Raw genomic sequence first — 25,722 nt, forward strand, 5'->3', positions numbered from 1 at the left:
TGCAAAAAATAAATGAAAATAAAAATAAAAATCAAGGAAAATTGGAAGTTGTCAAACAGGAGATGGCAAGAGTGAACGTTGACATTTTAGGACTCAGCAAACTAAAATGGACTAGAATGGGTGAATTTAACTCAGATGACCATTATATCTACTACTGTGGGCAAGAATCCCTTAGAAGAAATGGAGTAGCCATCATAGTCAACAAGAGTCCGAAAAGGAGTACTTGGAAGCAATCTCAAAAACGACAGAATGATCTCTGTTCGTTTCCAAGGCAAACCATTCAGTATCACAGTAATCCAAGTCTATGCCCCGACCAGTAATGCTGAAGAAGCTGAAGTTGAATGGTTCTGTGAAAACCTACAAGCCCTTTGAGAACTAACACCCAAAAAAGATGTCCTGTTCATTATAGGGGACTGGAATAAAAAAGTAGGAAGTCAAGAAAGACCTGGAGTAACAGGTAGATTTGTCTCGGGAGTACAGAATGAAGCAGGGCAAAGGCTAATAGATTTTTGCTAAAAGAACTCACTAGTCATAGCAAACACGCTCTTCCAACAATACAAGAGAAGACTCTACACATGGACATCACCAGATGGTCAATACCAAAATCAGACTGATCATATTCTATGCAGCCAAAGATGGAGAAGCTCTATATAGTCAGCAAAAACAAGACCAGGAGCTGACTGGCTCACACCATGAACTCCTTATTGACAAATTCAGACTTAAATTGAAGAAAGTAGGGAAAACCACTAGACCATTCAGGTATGACTTAAATCAAATCCCCTACAATTATACAGCAAAAGTGAGAAACAGATTCAAGGGATTAGATCTGATAGACACAGTGCCTGATGAACTATGGACAGAGGTTCATGACATTGTACAAGAGACAAGGATCAAGACCATTCCCAAGAAAGAGAAATGCAAAAAAGCAAAATGGTTGTCTGAGAAGGCCTTACAAATGGCTGTGAAAAGAAGAGAAGCTAAAAGCAAAGGAGAAAAGGAAAGATATACCCATTTGAATGCAGAGTTCCAAAGAATAGCAAGGAGAGATAAGAAAGGCTTCCTCAGTGATCAGTGCAAAGAAACAGAGGAAAACAACAGAATGGGAAAGACTAGACATAGTGGCTCAGATGGTAAAGCATCTGTCTGCAATGCAGGAGACCTGGGTTCGATCCCTGGGTTGGGAAGATCCCCTAGAGAAGGAAATGGTAGCCCACTCCAGTATTCTTGCCTGGAAAAACCCATGGACCGCGGAGCCTGGTAGGCTACCGATGGGGTCACAAAGCGTCGGACATGACTGAGTGACTTCACTTTCACTTTCAAGGGAACATTTCATGCAAAGATGGGCTCAATAAAGGACAGAAATGGTAGGGACTTAACAGAAGCAGAAGATATTAAGAAGAGGTGGCAAGAATATAAAGAAGTACTGTACAAAAAGGGTCTTCATGACCCAGATAACCACAAAAGTATGATCACTCACCTAGAGACAGATATCCAGGAATGCGAAGTCAAGTGGGCCTTAGGAAGCATCACTACGAACAAAGCTAGTAGAGGTGATGGAATTCCAGTTGAGCTATTTCAAATCCTAAAAGATGATGCTGTGAAAGTGCTGCACTCAGTATGCCAGCAAATCTGGAAAACTCAACAGTGCCCAGAGGACTGGAAAAGGTCAGTTTTCATTACAATCCCTAAGAAAGGCAATGCCAAAGAATGCTCAAACTAATGCACAATTGCACTCATCTCACACACTAGTTAAGTAATGCACAAAATTCTCCAAGCCAGGCTTCAACAGTACGTGAACTGTGAACTTCCAGATGTTCAAGCTGGTTTTAGAAGAGGCAGAGGAACCAGAGATCAAATTGCCAACATCCACTGGATTACTGAAACAGCAAGAGAGTTCCAGAAAAATATCTATTTCTGCTTTATTGACTATGCCAAAGCCTTTGACTGTGTGGATCACAATAAACTGTGGAAAATTCCAAAAGAGATGGGAATACCAGACCACCTTACCTGCCTCTTAAGAAATCTGTATGCAGGTCAGAAAGCAACAGTTAGAACTGGACATGGAACAACAGACTGGTTGCAAATCAGGAACGGAGTAAGTCAAGGCTGTATACTGTCACCCTGCTTATTTAACTTATATGCAGAGTACATCATGAGAAACGCTGGGCTGGAAGAAGCACAAGCTGGAATCAAGACTGCCGGGAGAAATATCAATAACCTCAAATATGCAGATGACACCACCCTTACGCAGAAAGCGAAGAAGAACTAAAGCGCCTCTTGATGAAAGTGAAAGAGGAGACTGATAAAGTTGGCTTAAAACTCAACATTCAGAAAACTCATCTGGGCCCATCACATTATGCCAAATAGATGAGGAAACAGTGACAGACTTTATTTTTGTGGGCTCCAAAATCACTGCAGATGGTGGACTGCGGCCATGAAATTAAAAGTTGCTTACTCATTGGAAGAAAAGCTATGACCAACCTAGATAGCATATTCAAAAGCAGAGACATTACTTTGCCAACAAAGGTCCATCTAGTCAAGGGTATGGTTTTTCTAGTAGTCATGTATGGATGTGAGAGTTGGACTATAAAGAAAGCTGAGTGCCAAAGAATTGATGCTTTTGAACTGTGGTGTTGGAGAAGACTCTCGAGAGTCCCCTGGACAGCAAGGAGATCCAACCAGTCCATCCTAAAGGAAATCAGTCCTGGGTATCACTGGAAGGACTGATGTTGAAGCCGAAACTCCAATACTTTTGCCACCTGATGCAATTTGATGCAAAGAGCTGACTCATTTGAAAAGACCCCGATGCTGTGAGGGATTGGGGGCAGGAGGAGAAGGGGACGACAGAGGATGAGATGGTTGGATGGCATCACTGACTCAATGGACATGAGTTTGAGTAAACTCTAGGAGTTGTTGATGGACAGGGAGGCCTGGCTTGCTGCTGTCCCTGGGGTCGCAGAGTCAGACACAACTGACTCATTGAACTGAAAAGTTTTTAAAAAAAAAAGGAAGAAGAAGAAAATGCACTATTGTAAATATACTGATTCTTTGCAAAACAAACTACAGTAGATTCTTGAACAAAAACAGGATAGTGACCCTGACCCCTGCACAGTCAACACCTTTACATATAACCTTACAGCCCTGGGTATCCTCGGTTCCGCAACACATATTCAACCAAATTTAGATCCTATAGTACTATTCATTGAAAAGAAATCTGCATCTAAGTGGACCTGTGCAGTTCAAACCTGTGTTGCTCAACAGTCTATTGCATCCCCCAAAAAATCCCTACACTTACAGTTGGGGGAGTGGAGAAATTGAAAGGCTGTTTCTAGCAATTTTAATGAAACTCTAAGGCAAAATAAGCATGGGGCCAAAATAAGCCAAGACTTTATAATCAAATCAAGAGGGAAGATTTACTCTACTGCATCTCAAAACATTTTACAAAGCTACCATAAATAACCACCTTATATTGCAATAAAGACTAACAAAAGGTAACAAAAAACAGAGGTTCTAGAAATAGATCCATACAAATGTTGATGGTTCATGACAAAAGGGCACAAAAAATAGTAATGAAAGGACAGCCTTTTCAATAAATGGCTATGGGTTAATTTAATATACAAATTTGGAAAAGTTACAAAAATTGAATCCTGTGTTACACAAACATCAATTCCGCGAAGCTTATAGTTCTAAATGTTGCAAGTGGAAAACAGAGCTTCTAGATAATAACACAGAATATATCCACGAGCTTGAGGTAGGGAAAAATTCTTAAAGAGGACACAAAAGCAGTATCATACTAAAAAGATCAATAAAGCAAAGTATGTTAAACTTCTGCTGTTCATCAACAGACAAATTAAGAGAGTAAAAACCAATAATAGCATGGGAAAAGATATTTGCAACATATGTAGCAACAAACAGCTTATATATAAAACACAAGAAAAACTCTTTAAAAATCACATACACACACACCAGATATGCCATATGGCTGGGTCAACAGGCTATATTCATACAGATAAGACACATACTATTTCAAAAAAAGAAGAAAATAACAAACACATGCTTTGTATACAACCCAAAAACCACATATTCTTCATACTAAAAGGACTTCTTTAATAAATCTGATGTCTCTCTCCATCAATCAATCTTGTCTTTTTAGCCAAAAAAATTTTTAAATAACATCTGATTTCCCCTTATTGTAAATCTTAGTATGTTTTTTAAATTTTCATATGTAGATGGGTGTCTTCTATGACAGAATTTAAAAGAGTACTGCAAAAATATTGTAATGATGGCCTCTATGCTTGAATCTAGATTTCTCTAGCACTGTTTCAGGATTCGGTATTTTAGAAAGGCATTATTCCAAGAAAATTATTTGAATTTAGCAGCATCTTCATTATTTTACCTGTATTTTGAGTGTTTAAGCAAAAAAAAAAAAAAATTCAGTCAAAATACTTAAAAGCTTTCTTATATTAAAGATTTTTCATTTGGAATACAACTACATTAATCAGATAAATGTGATGTACTTAATTAAAATCTTGCTGGCATAATTTCCACAAAGGTAAGTGAATCAAACAAATCATTTCATTCATGAAAAATGTGTACCACGTGTGGGTTCCAAGTAATCTGCATCCAATTGAAACAACTGATAACTAGGTATCTTTGTGGTTAAGAGCAAGACCATCTTGGGTTCACAGCTTTTGACATTAGTCAGCCACATATTTAAGTTAATTACTTTATTCTCTCAATTTCAGAATGCCAGTAAAAATTCCCATCTCCTAGATTCCTTAAAAGATTTGACAAGATAATGTTAACTAATGCTCCTAATATATTGCTTGGTAAATATAAAGCACTGACTGTGTGCAAAAAAGATTGTCCCACTACAATACTAATGCTGGGATATACTAATACCAGGAACTTCCATCATATAAGCAGTTTTAAAAACTGATCAGATGCTCTTAAGCAACATGGGATACTTAGCTAACAGTAATATCTGTCGAGTTTACTGCTTTGTAATTAACATTTACCTGCAAGATTGTCAAGCATGAAGTTCAGTAGCTTTCGGGTTCCATCTGGGTCCTGGTATAAATTGAGAATATCCTGTGATAAAGGATTGCCTAAAGAACAGAAAAATAAAATCTGTTAAGAGCTACAATTGGAAGACAAAACAAACATACATGATAAAACAAAATTCTAATTTTCTAAAGTGAATTTTACTGTACTCAGTCTGTTAAATAAATTGAAAGAAGTCATATGAATTAAATATTCTGGTGAGACAGTTATAAAGAAAAACTTCAAAAGATCTAGTTAGATTTCACTGTTTATACTGCGTATCTATAATTTGGGTGTGTCAAAATCACATATATACATACATACACATACAAATATACATATTAATCTTGGTCATTTCTGAAGTAATATCACAAATTGGCACTTTGAAGTAACCCCATAGGTTCCACATATATCTTTGAAGGCAATATTCTAAATGAAAGGAAAACAGCCTTGTGTGAGAAAGAATGAATGATATTATTAAAAAGGAGAGTCTTCCTAGTTAGAATATACATGGAGAAAAGGAAGATCCTTCAAGTGAAAAGAAAACTTATCATTACCAAGATGAGTTAGTGAAATATAGAAGGAAATAATTTTTTTAATGACAGTGATCAGGGATATCTGAATACTATAACAAAACAAGCTACTGTTAACAGCCTAAATGTTTACTTAAGGAATAAAGACAGTATTTGTTAAGACAAGCATGCAAAAACAGTAAACAGATTTGAAAAAACAAAAAGTATAGAACTTCCAGAAATGAAGTTCCAACTATTAAAACAAACAAAATCTTCAATACAACATACACCAACACAAATATCTAAAATTAAATGACACTGACCAATTAGAAAGAACATGTGGTTAGAAAGAACATGGAGAACCTGGAACTCTCAGAAGTTGCAGGACACTGACGGAAGTGTAAAATAATACAACCATGGTGAAAACCTGGTGAGCGGTTTCCAACTGACTTGAAAGTGGAAAAGGAAACTTTCTGGGTTGATGGAAATGTTCTACATCTTGAGCTAGGTAGTGGTTACACAGATGTGTTTTTGTCAAAATTAGCCAAGCAGCATCCTTAAGTATTTAGGTATTTTACTATATGCAATCAGGCTTCCCTGGTGGCTCAGTGCTAAAGAATTCACCTGCAGGAGACCAAGTTCAATCCCTAGGTTGGGAAGATCCCCTGGAGGAGGGTATAGCTACCCACTCCAGGATTCTTGCCGGGAGTATCCCATGGACAGAAGAGCCTGGCTAGCTATGTCCACAGGGTCACAGAGTTGGACACAACTGAAGCAACTGAGTGTACATGCAAGCACGCACTGCATGTAACCATAACTAATAAAGTACTAGGGGTGGGGACCATGAATGAGGGACTTTCCTGGGAGTCCAGCAGTTAAGAATCCACACTTCCACTTCAGGGGCGCAGGTTAGATCCCTGCCTAGGGAACTAAGATCCCACATGCTGTGTGGCGCTGCCCAAGTATGTTAGTTGCTCAGTCATGTCCAACTCTTTGTGACGCCAGGGACTGTGGCACGCCAGGATGCTCTCTGTCCATGGAATTCTCTAGGCAATAACACTGGAGTGGGTTGTCATTTCCTTCTCCAGGGGATCTTTCCAATCCAGGGATTGAACCCAGGTCTCCTGTACTGCAGGCTGGCTCTTTACCATCTGAGCCACCAGGGAAGCCCAAAAAACAACAAAAACAAAATGAAACAAAACAAGAAACCATGAATGAGTTAGGTAGTAGATTACACCAGCTGAAAATAAAACAAATGAACAGGAAAACTATACCCAAAGAAATTACCCAGAATGTACCACTGAGCATCAAAAAGATGTAAAGCACAAGACAATAAAAATATGGGACTTAGAGCAAGAAATCTTAATGCACGATAAATTGGAGCTCTGGGTAAATCAGTACTTTGTTTTCTGCTCCAATATGTAAAGAGATTGGAAGTTGATTCTTGCCGAGAGTTAAGAGACTTCTTCCTGGAGGAGAGGGAGGAAGTTATCATTGGCAAATGTCTTAAATTTGTAGGTGGCCAAGATCAAGGAAACACCTGGAGCAAATAGCAGACTAACCAAAAGGTTTGAAAGAAAATGCTGGAAATGAGATGTAAATATGGGCTCTGAAAAGCTCAGACATATTCCTGGGACTCTAGAAGACAAAATGCATATGAAGACCTATGCTCATGTTTAGGAAAAAACCTAAAAACAGCCTAAGCTCTCACCTCTGTCTGACCCTGAGGTTATGCAATGAAAGAAGTGAAGGACAAAGCCGAATTATAAACTTCCTGGCTGATTACTGATTGTATGCCCCCAAACACACACTGAGCCACTTGGCCAAGAGTGGGAGACTTACTAGTGACAGGCATTTATCAAAATCTTTGGCCAAGCACTAGCTGACCATAAACTGAATAAAGGCCTTAATGGCCACATATGATAAAGCACACAAAATTAGTTCTGAGAAATCACTAAAGCAACAAACAACGTACACAACAAGCAGCAACAACAGACAACCCCGGGAAGGGGAAAGAGTCTAATTTCAAAGTTGCCACATTATCTTAAAAGTCCAATTCTTAACCAAAAACCTATGAAACACACAGAGAAACGAGAGTATACCCTAAACACAGGGAAGAGATCCATCAATAAAAACTGTCCCTAAGAACAATAAAAACTGTACCCAAGGATTTATAGAAAAAACTTTGAAATCTACTATTTTAATATGCTTAAAGAGCTGAAGAAAACCATGCCTAAAGAATTAAAGTATGAGAATGACATCTCACCAAATAAAGAATACCAAAAAATAAACAGAAATTATAAAAGGAACAAAATAGAAATTATAAAATTTTTTTGAAAATCACTAGAAGGGCTCAAGAGTAGTACCGGATGGGTAGAAGAAAAGATCTGTGACCTTGAAGAGAAGTTATTTGAAATTACACAGTCTGAGGAAAAGGAAGAAAAAGGAATGAAGAAAAATTAACAGAGCTCAGAGATGTATCAGACAACAAGTATACCAACTTATACATAATGGAGTCCCAGAAGAGGAGGAGAGAAAAGAACAGGAAAAAAAACTAAAAGAAATAATGGTCAAAAGCATCCCATATTTAATCAAAAACATTAATAGAAGAGGCCAAATAAATTCCAAGTAAAATAAAATGTAAGAGAGGCCCTGGACAAATTGTAATAAAACTGCAAAGTCAAAGAATCTAAGACAGTCGTGACACATGGTGTACAGAGCCTCAAAATAAGATTAACAGCTGATTTCTCATCAGAAACTATAGAAGCCAAAAGGCAGTAGAATAACACATTCCAAGTACTAAAGGAAAAATAAATGAACCATCAATCTAGGAATTCTATATCCAGCAAAAATATCCTTCAAAAATAAAGGGGACAGAAAGATATTCCCAAATAAATAAAACCTGAGTTTCTCACTAGCATACTAAGCCCTCAGGAAATACTAAACAGATTCTGTTAGCTGAACTGAAAGAAAACAGAACAGTAACTTGAATCCATATGAAAAATCAGAGTACCAGTAAAGGTACTCCACACAGTAACATATAAAAGACAGTGTAAATTTAATTTTCTAACTTTTTCCCTCCTATTTAATATAAGAGATAAATGCACACAGCAATAATTATAAATCTATGTTGACAGGCACACAACATAAAAAGATGGTATTTGTAATGATAGCAGTATAAAAGAGAAGTGAATGGAGATACAGATGCAAAGTTATTTTATATTGCTGAAATTAAACTGCTACTAATCCAAATTAAATTACTGTAAACTAAGATGTTAACTGTAATCCTTAAGGTAATCACTAAGAAAATAACTCAATACAGCAAAAGAAACAAAGGAATTAAATTGGTACATTGGGAAACATCCATCTAGAACAAAAGAAGGCATTAATTGAGGAAAAGTGGAACAAAAAGAACATAACACATACAGAAAACAAATAGCAAAATAACTGACATGAATCCCACTTTATCAGCAAACACATTAGATGTAAGTGGATTAAACTCAGATTAAAAAGCAGAGAACTGCAGAATGACTAATAAAACAAGACTTATATGCTGTCTAAAAAAGGCACACTATAGGGACAAACACAGACGGAAAGTAATCTTTTACAGAAAGAGATACACCCTACAAACAGTAACCAAAAGAGCAGAAGTGGCTACATTGAGATAAGGATAACCTCAATGTCTTGTATTGATGAAAAACTGAATTAGTAGTTAAGAGCTTTTCAACAAAAAAATTTCAGGCCCATATATTTTTACTGGAAGAGTCATCCCATAAGGTAAGAAAGCAATAATACAAATGGAAACTATTCAAGATGTCTGAGTAACACTTTTCAATTCAATTTACAAAGTCAGCAGTATCCTGGTATCAAGCCAGACAAAAGCACTGCAAAAAATATACTACAGAATGTCTTATCATAAATGTACAAATCTTCAACAAAATACTAGCAATACAGTATTTCAACAATATATTAAAAACAGAACACATTATGGTCAAGTGGTATTTAAAATGGGACAAGAAGGTGAGTTCTATCTATTGACAGAAGGCTGATTATTACTGAAAAACCACCAATGTAATTCAGCAAATAAAGTAAAGAAGAAAAGTCATGCACATCTCAACAGCTACAGAGAAAGAATTTGACTAAATTCAACCTGTACTAATGACAAAAATCCTCAGCAAAAGTGAAGTAATAGAAAAGTGAAAAGTGACAGTCATGTCCGGCTCTTTGCCCCCCATGGACTCTACAGTCCGTGGAATTCTCCAGGCCAGAATACTGGAGTGAGTAGCCTATCCCCTCTCCTGAGGATCTTTCCAACCCAGGGATCAAACCCAGGCCTCTTGCATTGCAGGAGGATTCTTTACCAGTTGAGCCACAAGGAAAGCCCAAAGTTAGCAGAAGGGAAATTTATTTAACCTGAAAAAGCATCTACCAGAAAGTTGCAGCTATTAATAATATAATTCACAATGAAAGACTGAACACTTTTTCTCCATAAAATTGAGAATGGAGCAACGATGTGCAGTGTCACCATTTCTATTTAATATTGTCCTTGGCAGTGTGATAAAGCAAACACACACACACACACACACACAGAAAGAAATGTAAAGATCTGTACTCACAGATTAAAAGGTTGTAAAAGTTCCTAGAAGTAATAAGTTTACAAATGTTTCAAGGGACAAGGTCAATATACATTTAAATAAACTGCATTTTAATTATATAAAACATCAGTGAATAATTGGACATTTAAAAGGCAACATCATTTACAATAACATCAAATAACCAGCAAATCCAGCAAAAATATATAAATCTAGCAAAATATTTCCAAGATCTACATGCTGAAAACTATGAAACATTGAAGGAATAAAGAAAACTTGCATAAATGAAGAGGTACACAGTATTCACAGATTGGAAGACTCAATATTAAGTGTTAAGATTAAGATATTTATTCTTCGTCCAAACTGATCTACATATGCAATACAATTCCAATTAAAATTCCAGCAGGATATTTTACAAAAATTATAAGCTGATTCTAAAATTTACATGGAAATGCAAAGCATTTAGATGTGTCAATGCAATTTTGAAAAATAACTACAGTTGGAGAACTCATACTATATAATCTCAGAGCTTATCATAAACCTACAGTAATCAAACATTTTGGTATTGGCAAAGATCAGTGGACAGGATAATATATCTAACAGTAGACCCACATATCTTTGGGTCAAATAATATCTTTGTCAAAGTTGCAAGAAAACTCATGTAGAAAGTATAACCTTTTCAATAAACAGCTGGAATGACTGGGTGTACATACATAAACAAACAAACTTTGCACCATATACACAAAAATTAATGCAAAACAGACCACAGACCTATACATAAAACCTAACTATAAAATTTCTAAAAGAAAATCTTCATGTACTTGGATAAGGTAAATAATACATCTTAGGTATGACACCAAAGACAATCCATAGATGAAAACAAGTGATAAACAGGACTGCAACGAAATGGAAAATTGCTTTTTCAAAGTTTCTAATCGAGGAAATAAACATACAAGCCACAGACTGGAAAAAACATCTGTAAAACATACTTTACAAAGGACTTGAATCTAGAACATTTAATGAACTCTCAAAATCTCAGTAATTAGAAAATATCAATTAGGCAAAAGTAGCCATAATTACTCATCACAGAAAAGACAAATTTAAGCCACAATGAGATATTACTATACCCTACTAGGATGAAAAAAAATAGAACATACTGATAACACCAAAAAGTGCTGACAAGAAGGCATGGCCAAATAAAATAGTCTCATATATTTGGCAGGAATACAAAATGAAAAATCCACTATACTCCATTATCAGCCAGATAAACAGTCTGGCAGTTTCTTACGAGGTTTAACATACATTTACCATACCACCTGGCAGTTCCACTCCTATCTATTTACCCAACAAAAAGAGAAACTTACTTTACACAGAAATCTATACAAATGTTTACAGTGCTTTTATCCGTAATCAACCATAACTTGAAACAACCCAAATGTCCTTCAACTTGTGAACAGATAACATTTAGTAGTATATCCACACAGTCAAAAACTACTTAGCAACAGAAATGCACTATCAAAATACACAACACTGAAGAACTTCAAATACATTAAGCTACATGAGCGAATTCTGACTCAAAAGTTTACATACTATGTTTCCATATATGACATTTCTGGAAAAGTACTTGCCGAGGGCTGATGATAGTAGGAGAAGGTGTTGACTTCAACTAACGCAAATGAATTCTGGACGATACAAGAACAATCTTATCTCTCAACTGTACTGGCGGTTATGCAACTGCATACATCTGTCAACATTTACCAAATGTGAATGTCTGTCAACAAAGAGGTCATTTTCACTCCAAATAGTTTAGTAAAAAGTTGATAAAAATTTAATTTTTTCAAAACTATATTCAAGATCCAATTTCAAGAGTGACCACTAAGAATTCAGAAATAAAATGTACAAATCCCAAACCAACAGAAGTACACAGGTTAAGAAATGAACAAGGGGGGAAAAAAGTCTGTTTTAGAAAGGCAAAAAGAGAAAAATCACACAAAGAATGGAAGCAAATTGTAGGATGGCAACAACACAAGAATATCAACAACTGGAATACAGTTAAGGTAACTGGTTTGAACCCACACATTAAAAACAAAAAAAGTCAGACTAGATTAAGAACAAAACGCATGTAAGAATTAAAGATTTTAAAATTTAAATAAATAAATAAACCCCCCCCCAAAAAAAAGACCAAGGACCAATTATATACTATTTGTAAGAGACATCTATCTAAGCATAAGTACATAGAAAGGCTGAAAGTAAACAAATGAAAAAAAGATACATTCAAACAATTTCCAAAAGAAAACTTGCATAGCTATTATATTAGATAACAAAGACTATAAGATGAAAACACTAACAAAAGGCTCAGACATACTATCAGGTTCAATTTACCTGAAGGTAGAGCAATTCTTTGGCCACCAACTCACTGGAAAAGAACGACCAACTCACTGGAAAAGACCCTGATGCTGGGAAAGACTGAAGGCAAAAGGAGAAGACGGAGACAGAGGATGAGATGGCTGGATAGGATCACTGATTCAATGGATATGAATTTGAGCCAACTCCGGAAAATAGTGAAGAACAGGGAAAGCTGGCATGCTACAGTCCATGGGGTCACAAAAAGTCAGACACGCCCTAACAACTGAACAACAAGAGAAATATACAGGCATAGATGGTATACCTAATAAAATAATCTCAAAGGCTATAAAACAAAAGCTGACAAAACTGCACGGGGAAAATGAACAAATCCAGAATTTAAATGGAAATGTTAGCATATACAATTTAATTATTCAAAGAGCAAACAGCCTAAAATTTATAAAGATACAGAAAATCTGAGGAACACCAACAAATTTGATATAATGGATAAGTATATATAGACATGAGCCTAACAATTAGAGAAACAATACTCTTTTCAGATGCAGTAAAACATTTATAAAAATTGATCACATACAAGGCCATAAAGCAAGAATCAAAAGATGTCAAAGAACTGATTCATACAGGCTACCTTAACTGCCTATAATGCAATTAAGTTTAAAGCTAACAATAAAAGAAAGCTAATCTAAAGTCACACATGCATGGAAATTTTAAATAACTGTTGAGTCAAAGAAGGTATAATAACCTATATTAATAATAAAGTTTCCCAAGAGGCATAAATGGTAAAGAACCTGCCTGCCAATGCAGGAGACATGAGAGACACAGGTTCAATCCCTGAGTTTGAAAGATCCCCTGGAGGAGGGCATTGCTACTTACTCCAGTATTCTTGCCTGGAGAATCCCATGGAAAGAGGAGCCTGGAAGGCTACAGTCCATAGGGTCACAAAGAGTTGGACACAACTGAAGAGAATCAGCAGGCACACATGCATAATAATACTTAGGCCAAAACAATGAGAATGTTTCATATCAAAAGCATAGGATGCCAAAAAACTGCCAAGTAAATTGATAGTCTTAACAAAAAAAAGTATGATCTTAAATACTTTTATTTATTTTCAAATAAGGAACTCTAAGTATGAATAAGCCATATATCCAACTTAAAAAGGAAAAAAATTTTAATACTGATAAATGGAACAATAGAATAAAGAAAAACAGAAACAAACCAGTTTTTAAAAAATAAAAAGCAACACTGATTCACTGAAAAGAACATAACTGACAAACCCCTGGGGTAATAAATTAGAAAAAAAGATAGAAGACACAAATAATCTTACTAATGAAGAAAGGGATAATATAAACAGAGCCTAAAAATATATCTAGAGAATATCATGAACACTTTTATGCAAACAAATCTGAAAACTTTAAAAAGCTAAAAAATTTCAATATTACAGATATGGTCCAGCAAAACTGACTCATGAACAATTAGAAGGACTTGACGCTTCTTATAACTACAAATACATTGAGATGATAGTTTCACCAGGCAATGATAGTTCATGGCCTTGTTCCACAAAAATTTCAAGAAATGGATTAATTACATACTATACAAACTCTTTGAGAAAATTAAATAAGAACTGTAAAATACAGGTCTACCTTATTCGTGAACAGACAAGAAAACTCTCTTTAAAAAATTGTTGGGAAAGGCAACCCATCAGTGTCCCTGTGTTCCGTTCCTCATTCTTCGAGAGTGTAACTGACTGTGAGGTTTATCTGTCTCATGATATGGAGCAGGTTCTGTAGCTAAATAGGCAATTATTAATAAATAGGTCAAGGCAGCCAGAGCACTACTTCCATGTAACTCTTTGTACCTCTGGGGAAGCAGGACTAGTTTTTTGTAGTTAGCTATAATATTTGTTGCTTGCTTGCAAGGTGCTGGACCTTTGGACTTGGATTACTCAACTGCAATGCAAAGTGTGTGCACACAACGTGTGTCTGGACCCATCTTGTAGCTTCAATGATAATGTTCTTTGTCTCCGACCCAAGAGTCTCATGTCTTTTACCACTATCCATGAAACAATAATTGGCTAACTTAATAGCTTGTTCAAACTACCATACAACTGAACTCATTTCACATGCTATCAAGGTCATGCTCAAATCCTTCAAGCTATGCTTCAACAGTACGTGAACCAAGAATTTCCAGATGTATAATCTTGATTTAGAAAAGGCAGAGGAACCAGAGTTCAAAGTGCCAACATTTCTAGAAAATACAAGGGAATTCTAAAAAACATCTGCTTCATTGACTACGCTAGAGTCTTTGTGTGAATCGCAAAAAACTGTGGAAAACTCGTAAAGACATGAGAATACCAGACCACCTTACCTGTCTCCTGAGAAACCTGTATACAGGACAAGAAGCAACAGTTAGTACCAGACATGGAACAACAGACTGGCTCAAGATTAGGGAAGGAGTGTGTCAAGGCTGTATATTGTCATCCTGCTTATTTAACTTATATGCAGAGTACTTCATGGGAAATGTGGGGCTAGGAGAGTCACAAGCTGGAAGCAAGATTGCCAGGAGAAATATCGACAATCTCAGATATGCAGACAATACCATTCCAATGTCACAAAGTGAAGAGGAACTAAAGAGCCTATTGATGAAAGTCAAAGAGGAGAGCAACAAAGCTGGCTTAAAACTCAACATTCAGAAAACTAAGATCATGGCACCTGGTCTCATCACTTCTGGCAAATAGATGGGGAAAAAGTAAGAACAGTGACAAATTTTCTTGGGCTCCAAAATCACAGTGACTGCAGCCATGAAATTAAAAGATGCTCCCTGGAAGAAAAGTTATGACAAACAGCGTATTAAAAAGCCAGAGACATCATTCTGCCAACAAAGGTCCATATAGTCAAAGATATTATTTTCCCAACAGTCATGCATGTTTGTGAGAGCCTGATCATAAAGAAGGCTGAGCACCAAAGAATTGATGCTTTTGAACTGTGGTGCTAGAGAAGACTCCTGAGAGTCCCTTGGACAGCAAGGAGATCAAACCAGTCAAATCTTAAAGGAAATCAACCCTGAATACACACTGGAAGGACTCATGCTGAAACTCCAAAACTTTGGCCATCTGTTGTGAAGAGTCGACTCATTGGAAAAGACTCTGATGCTGGAAGAGATTGAGGGCAAGAGGTGAAGGGAGTGACAAGGGATGATATGGTTGGATGGCATCTCTGACTCAATCGATACGAGTATGAGCAAACTCTGGGAGATAATGAAGGACAGGGAAGCCAGGTGTGCTGCAGTTCATGGAGTCACAAAGAGTCACACACTACCTAGTGACTGAACAACAATGCTCTCTGATAGATTATCTTTCACTTATTGATTTACAGACGCTCATTAGATAATACAGAAGTAAGTACCTTGCCTCCTATATGAGTGACAACTAGATTTTTAAAATGCCACTTGTAAAAAGGTACTGAGAATGTTAGATAAACGGGTATGTAGTTATTCATTATATTATTTTCTTTAAAATGTTACTCTTTTTATATTATGATATATTTAGTGAATTTAAAAGTTCACATAGTAAAAGAATCTTCAACTGTCACACTCCTTTTTATTTCAAGGGTGATGAGCAATTCGTGGGAGAAAGGTAGAAATTTTCAGTTACTGAAGTCAGAAATTTTTTATTATTTGGGGACATAAATGTTTAATGCTTGAGGAACTCTTTGGCCCGTATGTCACAGAAAGTATTGCTTTACCTTAGGACACGAATTTCAAATTACTTAAAACTTACAACTTTTCTTTCATAAAACTAACACAGTTTGAATTTGTCTTTTAAGTGACTTAACAGAACATTTCCAGCTTACTGGACTGGCCATGTATATAGTTTTTAAATTGGCCTTCTTCATATCCTAACTCCTAAAATACCCAACCCACCACTCATATTCAAGTCTCAAAACAGAATTTCTAAAAATTAACTTGGTGAGCCAGGATGATCAAAATCATTATCAAAATGTCAGTATCTATGCTTCACAGGAAGACAGGAAATGGAAGAAAGGTACTCCTTTTTCTAGTTTGAAGACAAAATGGAATCTCAGAGGCAATCCATTTTCATTGTTTCTTTTAAATATATCACAACACTATTTTAAATACTTCATTCCACCCCCTCGCCCTTTTTTAGACACAAAATACTACTATGTGGTTATTAAAACTGATGATGAATTATTTCAAGTTTTACCTCCCTAAGAATATACAGCTACCATTCATTAGGGACACTTTAATCCTTCAATTCCTTCATAAAACCAACCCTGTTTTTTACCATCTTAAAGTTATGAAAGAAGGTTGGAAGGGCTCTGATTTTCTTTCATTTCCAAAAGGTCCTTACTCTTCCATACTGATTACCTGAACATAAAATAGCACTGCCAGAAAAACAAATCTTCACAGAAGAGGAAAGGGCTGCATATAGGCATTTACCATAGAACAAACTGAAGTTTACTGAAAAGGAATTTATTCGAGAGCACAGAGAAAACTAAGTTGCATCTAGTAAAGCAGAACTGGTGCTTGACTTGAAAGTCTAAACGGAGATTTTAACAAATAAATCATCAGCAGACAAATCTCTAAAACCAAAGGCCGACCAAAGATTATAGTTTGGAAGACTAACATTTTAACCAATAAAAAAGAAGCAAGGACTAAGGAGACAACAGATATTCAGGATGATTCATTCAGTTGATACACAGTATAAATCTTCTGAGAACACGTCTCTACATGAGATAACATGGAATAGAGTTGAGAAACAGAAGATATATAATATTTGCTTTTTTAGGAATGTTACACAGTATAAAGGGTAAGTTCAACTGGGTTCAAATTATTCATTTGTCATTAACACGCTCTGCATCAATATGAGAAAGAGGAAAACAGCTCTTCTGATTATTCTTGAAAGAAACAATGGTTATCCTTGGAGACAAAAAATATACAATTATTATAATCAGTATGAAATTATGAGTTCCATATTTTGTGAAATCTAAGATTATACAAAATGATAACCATTCATACTTATTAAGAGGAACAGAAGCCCCCACTCCAACTCTAGCTGGATAATTGTTTCAACTATAAGAATAAGATTTAACATACAGAGAATAAGGTGAAATTCACACCTTGGGTGAATCCTCAAGAAAATATTTTAGATAAGTATCCCCCTGTCTGTTTACTTCTTACATGATTAAAAAAAAAAAAAGGCAGTAAAATCCTACAAAGAAACTAAAATCACAAGTTAGACCATTCATATAATGACCCAATTTACAAAGGGTTAATTGAATAAGGCAGAGAAGGCAATGGCACCCCACTCCAGTACTCTCGCCTGGAAAATCCTATAGATGGAGGAGCCTGGTAGGCTGCAGTCCATGGGGTTGCGAAAAGTCGGACACGACTGAGTGACTTCACTTTCACCTTTCATTTTCATGCACTGGAGAAGGATATGGCAACCCACTCCAGTGTTCTTGCCTGGAGAATCCCAGGGACGGGGGAGCTCGGTGGGCTGCCGTCTCTGGGGTCACACAGAGTTGGACACGACTGAAGTGACTTAGCAGCAATTGTATAAGGAAGCCTAATACGACTTTCTTCATTTCATTCAACAAATAACATCAGCAATCCTACCACTCTTCTTTGAGCTTGTTTCTTAATGCTCCATTGTATGACTTGAGCAAACACAAACAGAACATGTTCATGAGACTTAGCAGTCTTTAAAGAAGGAAAATAAACCATACAAAAGTATATATTTTATAAGGCTTTGATTAATGTTCATTCCTTATTAGCACAAAAAATGTTTAACCAATACAGTAAATCTGCATTTAGTCCTCTGCATTCAAAATAAGCCTTTCTTCCTATGCTATGCTAGGAGAAAAATACACAAAACAAGTATTTATGTGATTTGAGTATGACTTTCATCCCAAACTGAGATGATACCATCAGAGGATGGATTAATATGCTTATATATAAACTGCTCTTACTACGTGTGGCTCATTTTTACTGTTATGCTTTTCCCTTATATAATATGTTAAATGCTATCTACTCTATCAAAATCAGACATTCTGACTGAGGTTATAATTTATTATGTTACATCATTGTTTTTAAATTTTTTTAAATGGGAAAAAAAAACTATAGCGCTAAGTGTTAACTTAAAATATCTCCTCTAAGAAAATTCAAAGGTTTACAGAAAATTAAAAATAAAATTAAAAAATTTTCCTTCCATCCAAACTTGTAAAAATGATGGGAGCTTGTTTAAATCCTGAAGCTCAATTTGATACAGAAGAACCACTTTTCTCTTAAGAGGAACATATAGTTATAGTCTCAAAATTATACTAAAACCTGACCTAATTGTAACCAAAATGGCCTTTAAAAGGTTAAGACAGCTTCAATACTGTGTCAATGCTATCATTTAGAAAAGAAAAATCACTCACCTTTCAAACCTAGAGTTTGTAGCTGGAAGAGCCGACCAAGTTCATAAGGCAAAACCCGTAACAGATTGTTATTTAAAAGCAATTCCCTGTTTTAAAGAAAAGAAAAGAAAAAAAAAAACTATTTTAACGTATCAAACTTTATTAACACACCCACAGTTGCTGTTCTTAACCTGCCTTTTAAGATACCATGAGTGATATCTACAATCAAGGCATTATTTCTCTATATTCATCCCAAAATGTTGTAACTACCACATTTATTAAGTGTTTCTATGAATTTACTCATTCTCAAACACAAATTAAAGATATAGGAATTGTGTATCACTCTCAAATCCACTCCGTTTTCTTGCTCACCCAAAATTCCTCTCAGATACAAATCAAGAGAGACAGGTATTTTATGTATTCAAAGACAGCAGATATCCTCGAACCTAGCCTCCTCAATCACAGAAAAAAAAATTTTTTTTAATAAACTTCAGGATTCACTACACAGTAGCCAGTAACCCATTCAAATTTTACACCATTACAACTATAGTCACTTCAAGATACAACAATCACTGACAGAAATATAAACATTAAAAATAAATAGGATAGTATAAACAGGATGGCACACATGAAGATCTGAATTTATTACTGTGAAATTTGGGGCAGATTATAGAGAAAATAAATGGCCAGTGTTATTAATTAATGACTAAAAGGTATAAAATCAGACACCTAAGAAGTATAAAAAAATAACAAAAACATATAGTAAAGGGATGGTGAAACAAGATTTTTAAAATTTTAAATTTAAACATGATAGCAATTTTTTAACATTACTACTCAACAGTAAAAAGGCAGGAAAGCAATCCTTATTTTCATTGGTTCCCCCATGCCTCAATGAGTAAAGAATCCATCTGCAATGCAGGAGACATAGGAGATGTGGGTTCAATTCCTGGATCGGAAAGATCCCCTGGAGGAGGAAATAGCAACCCATTCCAATATTCTCGCCCAGAGAATTCTACGGACAGAGGAACCTGGCAGGTTACAGTCCATGGAGTCACAGAGTTGGACACGACTGAGTGACTAGGCACACCACATACAAGGTCTCAACATGCCTATAAAATTTTCTCCTATGAAGAAATTCTTAAAGCATCCTGTTTTGTTTGTGTTAGTCACTCATTCGTGTCCAATTCTTTGAGACCCCCATGGACTGTAGCCCATCAGACTCCTCAGCCATGGAATTTTCCAGGAAAGAATACTAGACTGGGTTGCCATTCCCTTCTCCAGGGGATCTTCCTGACCCAAGGATCAAACCCAGGTCTCCCACATTGCAGGCAGATTTCATCTGACCCACCAGGGTTTCTTAAAGAATCCTGAAAGACTAGAAATAAATCCATTTATTATCAGGTTTTTAAGGTTTCCTTAAGGAGTTGTCCCATCACTTCATGGGAAATAGATGGGAAAACAGTGTCAGATTTTATCTTGGGGGGCTCCAAAATCACTGCAGATGGTGACTGCAGCCATAAAATTAAAAGACGTTTACTTCTTGGAAGAAAAGTTATGACCAACCTAGATAGCATATTGAAAAGTAGAAACATTACTTTGCCAACAAAGGTCCATCTAGTCAAGGCTACGGTTTTTCCAGTGGTCATGGATGTGAGAGTTGGACTATGAAGAAAGCTGAGCGCCAGAGAATTGATGCTTTTGAAGTGTGGTGTTGGAGAAGACTCTTGAGGGTCCCTTGGACTGCAAGGAGATCCAACCAGTCCATTCTGAAGATCCCCTGAAGGGATTTCTTTGGAAGGAATGATGCTAAAGCTGAAACTCTAGTACTTTGGCCACCTCATGCGAAGAGTTGACTCATTGGAAAAGACTCTGATGCCGGGAGGGATTGGGGGCAGGAGGAGAAGTGGACGACAGAGGATGAGATGGCTGGATGGCATCACTGACTCGATGGACGTGAGTCTGAGTGAACTCCAGGAGTTGGTGATGGACAGGGAGGCCTGGTATGCTGCGATTCATGGGGTCAAAAACAGCCGGACATGACTGAACGACTGAACTAACTAACTAAGAAGTTGTAATGTGTAAGTATACCTTGCTCGTAAAGTATGTTCCTAAAAGCTTTACTAGTAAGCAAATCATATTTTCCCAATTATTTCTGATTAGTCTAGTCTGGCCCCAAATACTTCTGATGAGATTTTTCACCTGAGTGTTAAGCAAGAATAAAGTATTTTAGCCCTATCCCACCTCAAGTCTGTCAAAAGAAATTGGTAATACATGCCCATTTCCAGCCAGAAAACTCCAAATTTAAAGGAAGGAAGGAAAAGAAGCACTCTATGGAGGCCAACTCAAGTACTATGCTCAGGCAATTTATATCATTTAATTTTCACATACATATGGAAAGCCTACTTACTGTAAGATGAGTAGCCTCCCGTAAATATTTGCATTTGGTAAATTTACAGTTTTAAACAGTTGAGTCACATTTACATTTTCTCACCTGAGAGACACCATGTTTCCTAGTTCTGCTGGTAAACTTCTGAGTTTATTGGATGACAGATCCAGGTAAACCAGATTATGAAGCTTGGCAATATCAGGTGGAATGCGACTAAGGTAATTGTCATTTAGGTGCAGCGCTGTCAAGTGTGTCAATGACCAAAGTGATGTACTTAAGCTCCGCACTCTACCTAAAAGGCAAGATATGGATTCATTAAACTCTAGGGCCAAGACAAAAACTGAGCTACGAGCACCAAAAAGTGGGAGAAAAGCCCATAAATGCATACAGATACTCTGACTGTGACATTTTAATTTTGCATTAAATGCTTTTGACTTCTTCCAAACACAACTGGTCCTTCTTTAATTCCATGCAACTTCTGTCTGACAACCATTCTTTCTCACGAATCTACCATGTATTAAAATAAGCTGCAACATAACAAGGAGACCCTTGGATTAAGGGTGATCACATGTCTCAAGGAGAAACCATGGGGCTCACCTGAGCTTTTGCAGTAGAATGGTTGTGAAGTTTTTTTAAGTCATGGTACTAACTTCTCACATACTTCATGAAAATTAACAGTACAAGGCTAATCTACACCTAGGGTTTGAATTAGTCTACATACTTTAAATAGACAAGAGTAATTGCTATGATTTAGAACTAATCTTAGATTAGCCACCAGGAAAATAATTTTGCTCCCAAAGGAGATATCTTCCCCAGCTTTCTCATATTTCAATTATACATTAATAAATCTGGTTTAAGATTCTGCATTAAGTGCAACACACTCCAGGAAATGGTCACACATTAAGCTTTACCAATGACTCAGCATCCGACAGCTAGGGTAGAATACATACTGGAAAAAGAAGACTCGGTTCAGGGTCCTAATTTCTACAATTTGTTAGCCATATTAAGCATAAACAAATCACAGAGTTTCAACTTCTGTAAAACGTGCTATTATCTTAACAATAAACTTATATGAAGAGACTTTTAAAATGTTTTACCAAAGTGAAATGGTAAAAGATTCTGATTAAAAGAGCAGTGGAAGGTACAGAGGACAAAAAAATCTTAATAGGGAAGTGTTGCTTTTCGTGTGGCTATCAAGCAGTAGACTCAAATTTAGATCTTCTGTCCAGGGTTCTTTCTATCACAGGTTCCTTGACCTTGTCTATAATCAGGCTTTAAGTATTAACTAGGATTTTGCATTTTAATAGGAAACAAAGTTTTCAAGTGATAGAGGTTCTAATAAATAAAACACTTAAGTTTTTACCTAGGGGTAACCAAGGGATTATCAACCAGAGACAATACTGGGACTCCAGCAATCTGGAAACATTTTAGCTTGTCAAAACCAGAGGAGTGCTACCACTATCTAGTGGGTAGAGGCCAGGAATGCTGCTGAACATCGATGTGCACACAACCACTTCCAACAACAAAGAACTGTCTACCCGAAGTGTCAACAGTGCCAAGTTGAGAAATCCTGGGTTAACCTAGTACGATTTGCTCATATTCATTATTTTAAAATTACCAATCACCTATCCACCCAGTTAGTTACCTTTTATCGAAGATACACATAGTTCCTGCCAAACTCTAATGTGGGTTTATTTAACTCTTCCAATGAAAGCATACTGAGGAAAAAATTACATTCTATGTATAGTCTGTATTATATCGATTCATAGAAGAAAAACTGTACTTATACTTTTATTTTTAATAAGTTTTTAATTTTGTAATAATTGTAGATTTACAGAACAGTTACCAAGACAACACAGTTCCTATATACCCCTCAGCCAGTTTTCCCTACTACTAGCATATTATATTGGAGAAGGCAATGGCACCCCACTCCAGTACTCTTGCCTGGAAAATCCCATGGACGGAGGAGCCTGGTAGGCTGCAGTCTATGAGGTCACTAAGAGTCGGACACGACTGAGCGACTTCACTTTTACCTTTCACTTTCACGCATTGCAGAAGGAAATGGCAACCCACTCCAGTGTTCTTGCCTGGAGAATCCCAGGGATGGGGGAGCCTGGTGGGCTGCCGTCTATGGGGTCGCACAGAGTCGGACATGACTAAAGCGACTTAGCAGCAGCAGCATATTATACTACCACTGTACATTTGTAAAAGGTTTCCTAGTGGCTCAGTAGTAAAGAACACGCCTGCCAATGTAGGAGACTGGGTTCAATCCCTGGGTGGAGAAGATCCCCTGAAGGAGGAAATGGCAACCCTTTCCAGTATTCTTGTCTGGGAAATCCCTACCTGGGAAAAGCCTGGCAGGCTACAGGTGTACAAAGAGTCAAACACAAAGAGTCAAACACAACTTAGCAACTAAAGGAACAAAAACCGGGTCTCCTGCATTGCAGGCAGATTCTTTACCATCTGAGCCACCGGAGAAGCCCGTAAAGTGAAAGAATTAGTTACTCAGTCATGCCCACCTCTTTGTGACCCCACTGGCTGTAGGGTGCCAGGCTCCTCTGTCCATGGAATTCTCCAGGCCAGAACACTGGAGCCAGTTCCCTTCTCCAGGAGATCTTCTTGACCCAGAGAGCGAACCTGGGTCTCCTGGATTGCAGGTAGACTGTTTACCATCTGAGCCACCAGGGAAGCCCAAAAAGCAACGTTTGTCAAAACTAGGAAACTAAGATTGCTACTTTCATATTAACTAATTTACAGACTTTATTTGAATTTCACCAGTTTTTACACCTTTTTGTTAGAAGATTTGATCCAAGATACCATTTTGCATTTAGCTGCCATGTCTCTTTAGTCTTCTCTTGTCTAGGACAGTTTCTCATTCTTTCCTTGTTTTCAGGACCCTGACAATCACTCTATGGAACGTCCTTCAGTTTGTCTGATGTTTTCCTCACTATTAGACTGAGGTTATGAGTTTTCAGAAATCAGATTCTATTTTAACAAATCCTAAACATGTAAAGTCATGTAACACAGTTATCACTTTATAGAATAAACAGATAGCTTTTAGGATTCCTACTCTGCCAACAATGGGATGACAGGATGATGGCAAAGATATCAACTTGCAAAAATGATTACTCTGTGATAGAAAAACAAAATCTATTATATCAAAGAAGCAGGTTTTACTTAGAAACTGCACTCCCAATGCCTTCAGTTCTAGATGCCACCTGTGGCCCACGGTATTAATCTCAAAAGAAACAATGGGAACAAAGACATTTAGTCACAGATAAAACAGTAAGTTGAACACTAGTAAGTACCTCAGCATCTTGTATTTTTTCAATTAATTCATTTAATTCAAAATGTATAGCAATGACAAAAATGTAATACTCAACTCTTGTTCATTATTGAGATCATGTGTATGTGAAGTGTGAAGTCGCTCAGTCATGTCCAACTCTTTGTGACCCCATGGACTGTAGCCTACCAGGTTCCTCCATCCATGGGATTTTCCAGGCAAGAATACTGGAATGGGTTGCCATTTTCTTCTCCAGGAGATCTTCCCAACCCAGGGACTGAACCCAGGTCTCCTGCATTGCAGGCAGACGCTTTCTGTCTGAGCCACAAATCCCAGATTAAATGTTTCAGATTTCACTCACCCGAGATTTCTAATTCTGCCCAGTGAGATTTTTTCCCATTGGCTACCTCCTCTGCTGACATGATGGTATAAATTCTGCGAGGATCTGGAGGATCATATTTTTCCTTTGGCATCCCTATTAGTCTGTGAGAAAAAAGAAAAAAGATGACCAATTATTTAGTCTTATACATAAAACAGAGGGAGAAAAATGGGACGGTAAGTTTTCTTTTGCTTCCCCCTTTCCAGGCTACCCTTAAATTCTCACTAGAAGGAAAACACACGCAAAGTAGGCTAGGCTGCAGGAATTTAGTAACAGAGGCCTCAAGGAAAATGCAAAGAAGCAGGGACACTGGACTTCACAATAAAACATGGCGTTGCTTCCCAAACATTCACTGCACCCCTTCCTCTTCATTTAGCTGCTGTGCTTTCCAAGACAGACTGACCCTTTGAGAATTTCTTTGATAGACTCTGATTGGTCTAAGAGAACCAAGGTAATTCTATCCTCCTTGCTTCATGCTATTCAAATATTCCATGTCTAAGACAGACAATAAGCACAAGATATTCTCCCTGTCACAGAGATTAGTTCAGAAATATCTAATAATCACTAGGCCTAAGACTAATTTTACATTTATGGGAAAAGCAAACTTCTTTCTCCTATTGGTCATACATGAAAAAGAAGACAACCCCAGCTACTCTTGAATATCATTCAACAACTAGAAGGGAAACCAGCCATAGCAGTCAGAGACTAGAAAACAGAGAAACAAAGCCAGAGTCCTCACCAAACCAC

At 36.9% G+C, this 25,722-nt stretch overlaps 1 protein-coding gene across 6 annotated transcripts in view; it reads right to left on the minus strand.

Annotated features, from left to right (window-relative positions):
- CNOT6L (CCR4-NOT transcription complex subunit 6 like) overlaps positions 1-25,722 on the minus strand; it is a 112,934-nt gene that overhangs the window by 37,097 nt on the left and 50,115 nt on the right. For 3 of the 6 annotated variants that reach the window (XM_069594445.1, XM_069594444.1, XM_069594443.1), the window contains exons 2-5: positions 24,958-25,079; positions 21,419-21,605; positions 18,949-19,034; positions 5,019-5,108 (exon numbers count right to left, since the gene is read on the minus strand). In XM_069594445.1, coding sequence (XP_069450546.1) covers positions 5,019-5,108; positions 18,949-19,034; positions 21,419-21,605; positions 24,958-25,069 — 475 coding nt within the window. In that variant the 5' untranslated portion in view covers positions 25,070-25,079. The remainder of the gene's footprint in view (positions 1-5,018; positions 5,109-18,948; positions 19,035-21,418; positions 21,606-24,957; positions 25,080-25,722) is intronic. The other 3 variants (XM_069594446.1, XM_069594447.1, XM_069594448.1) reach the window with 1 other exon arrangement.

The sequence above is a fragment of the Ovis canadensis genome, chromosome 6 (genome assembly GCF_042477335.2).
Source record: "Ovis canadensis isolate MfBH-ARS-UI-01 breed Bighorn chromosome 6, ARS-UI_OviCan_v2, whole genome shotgun sequence".
NCBI classification, from domain to species: domain Eukaryota; kingdom Metazoa; phylum Chordata; class Mammalia; order Artiodactyla; family Bovidae; genus Ovis; species Ovis canadensis.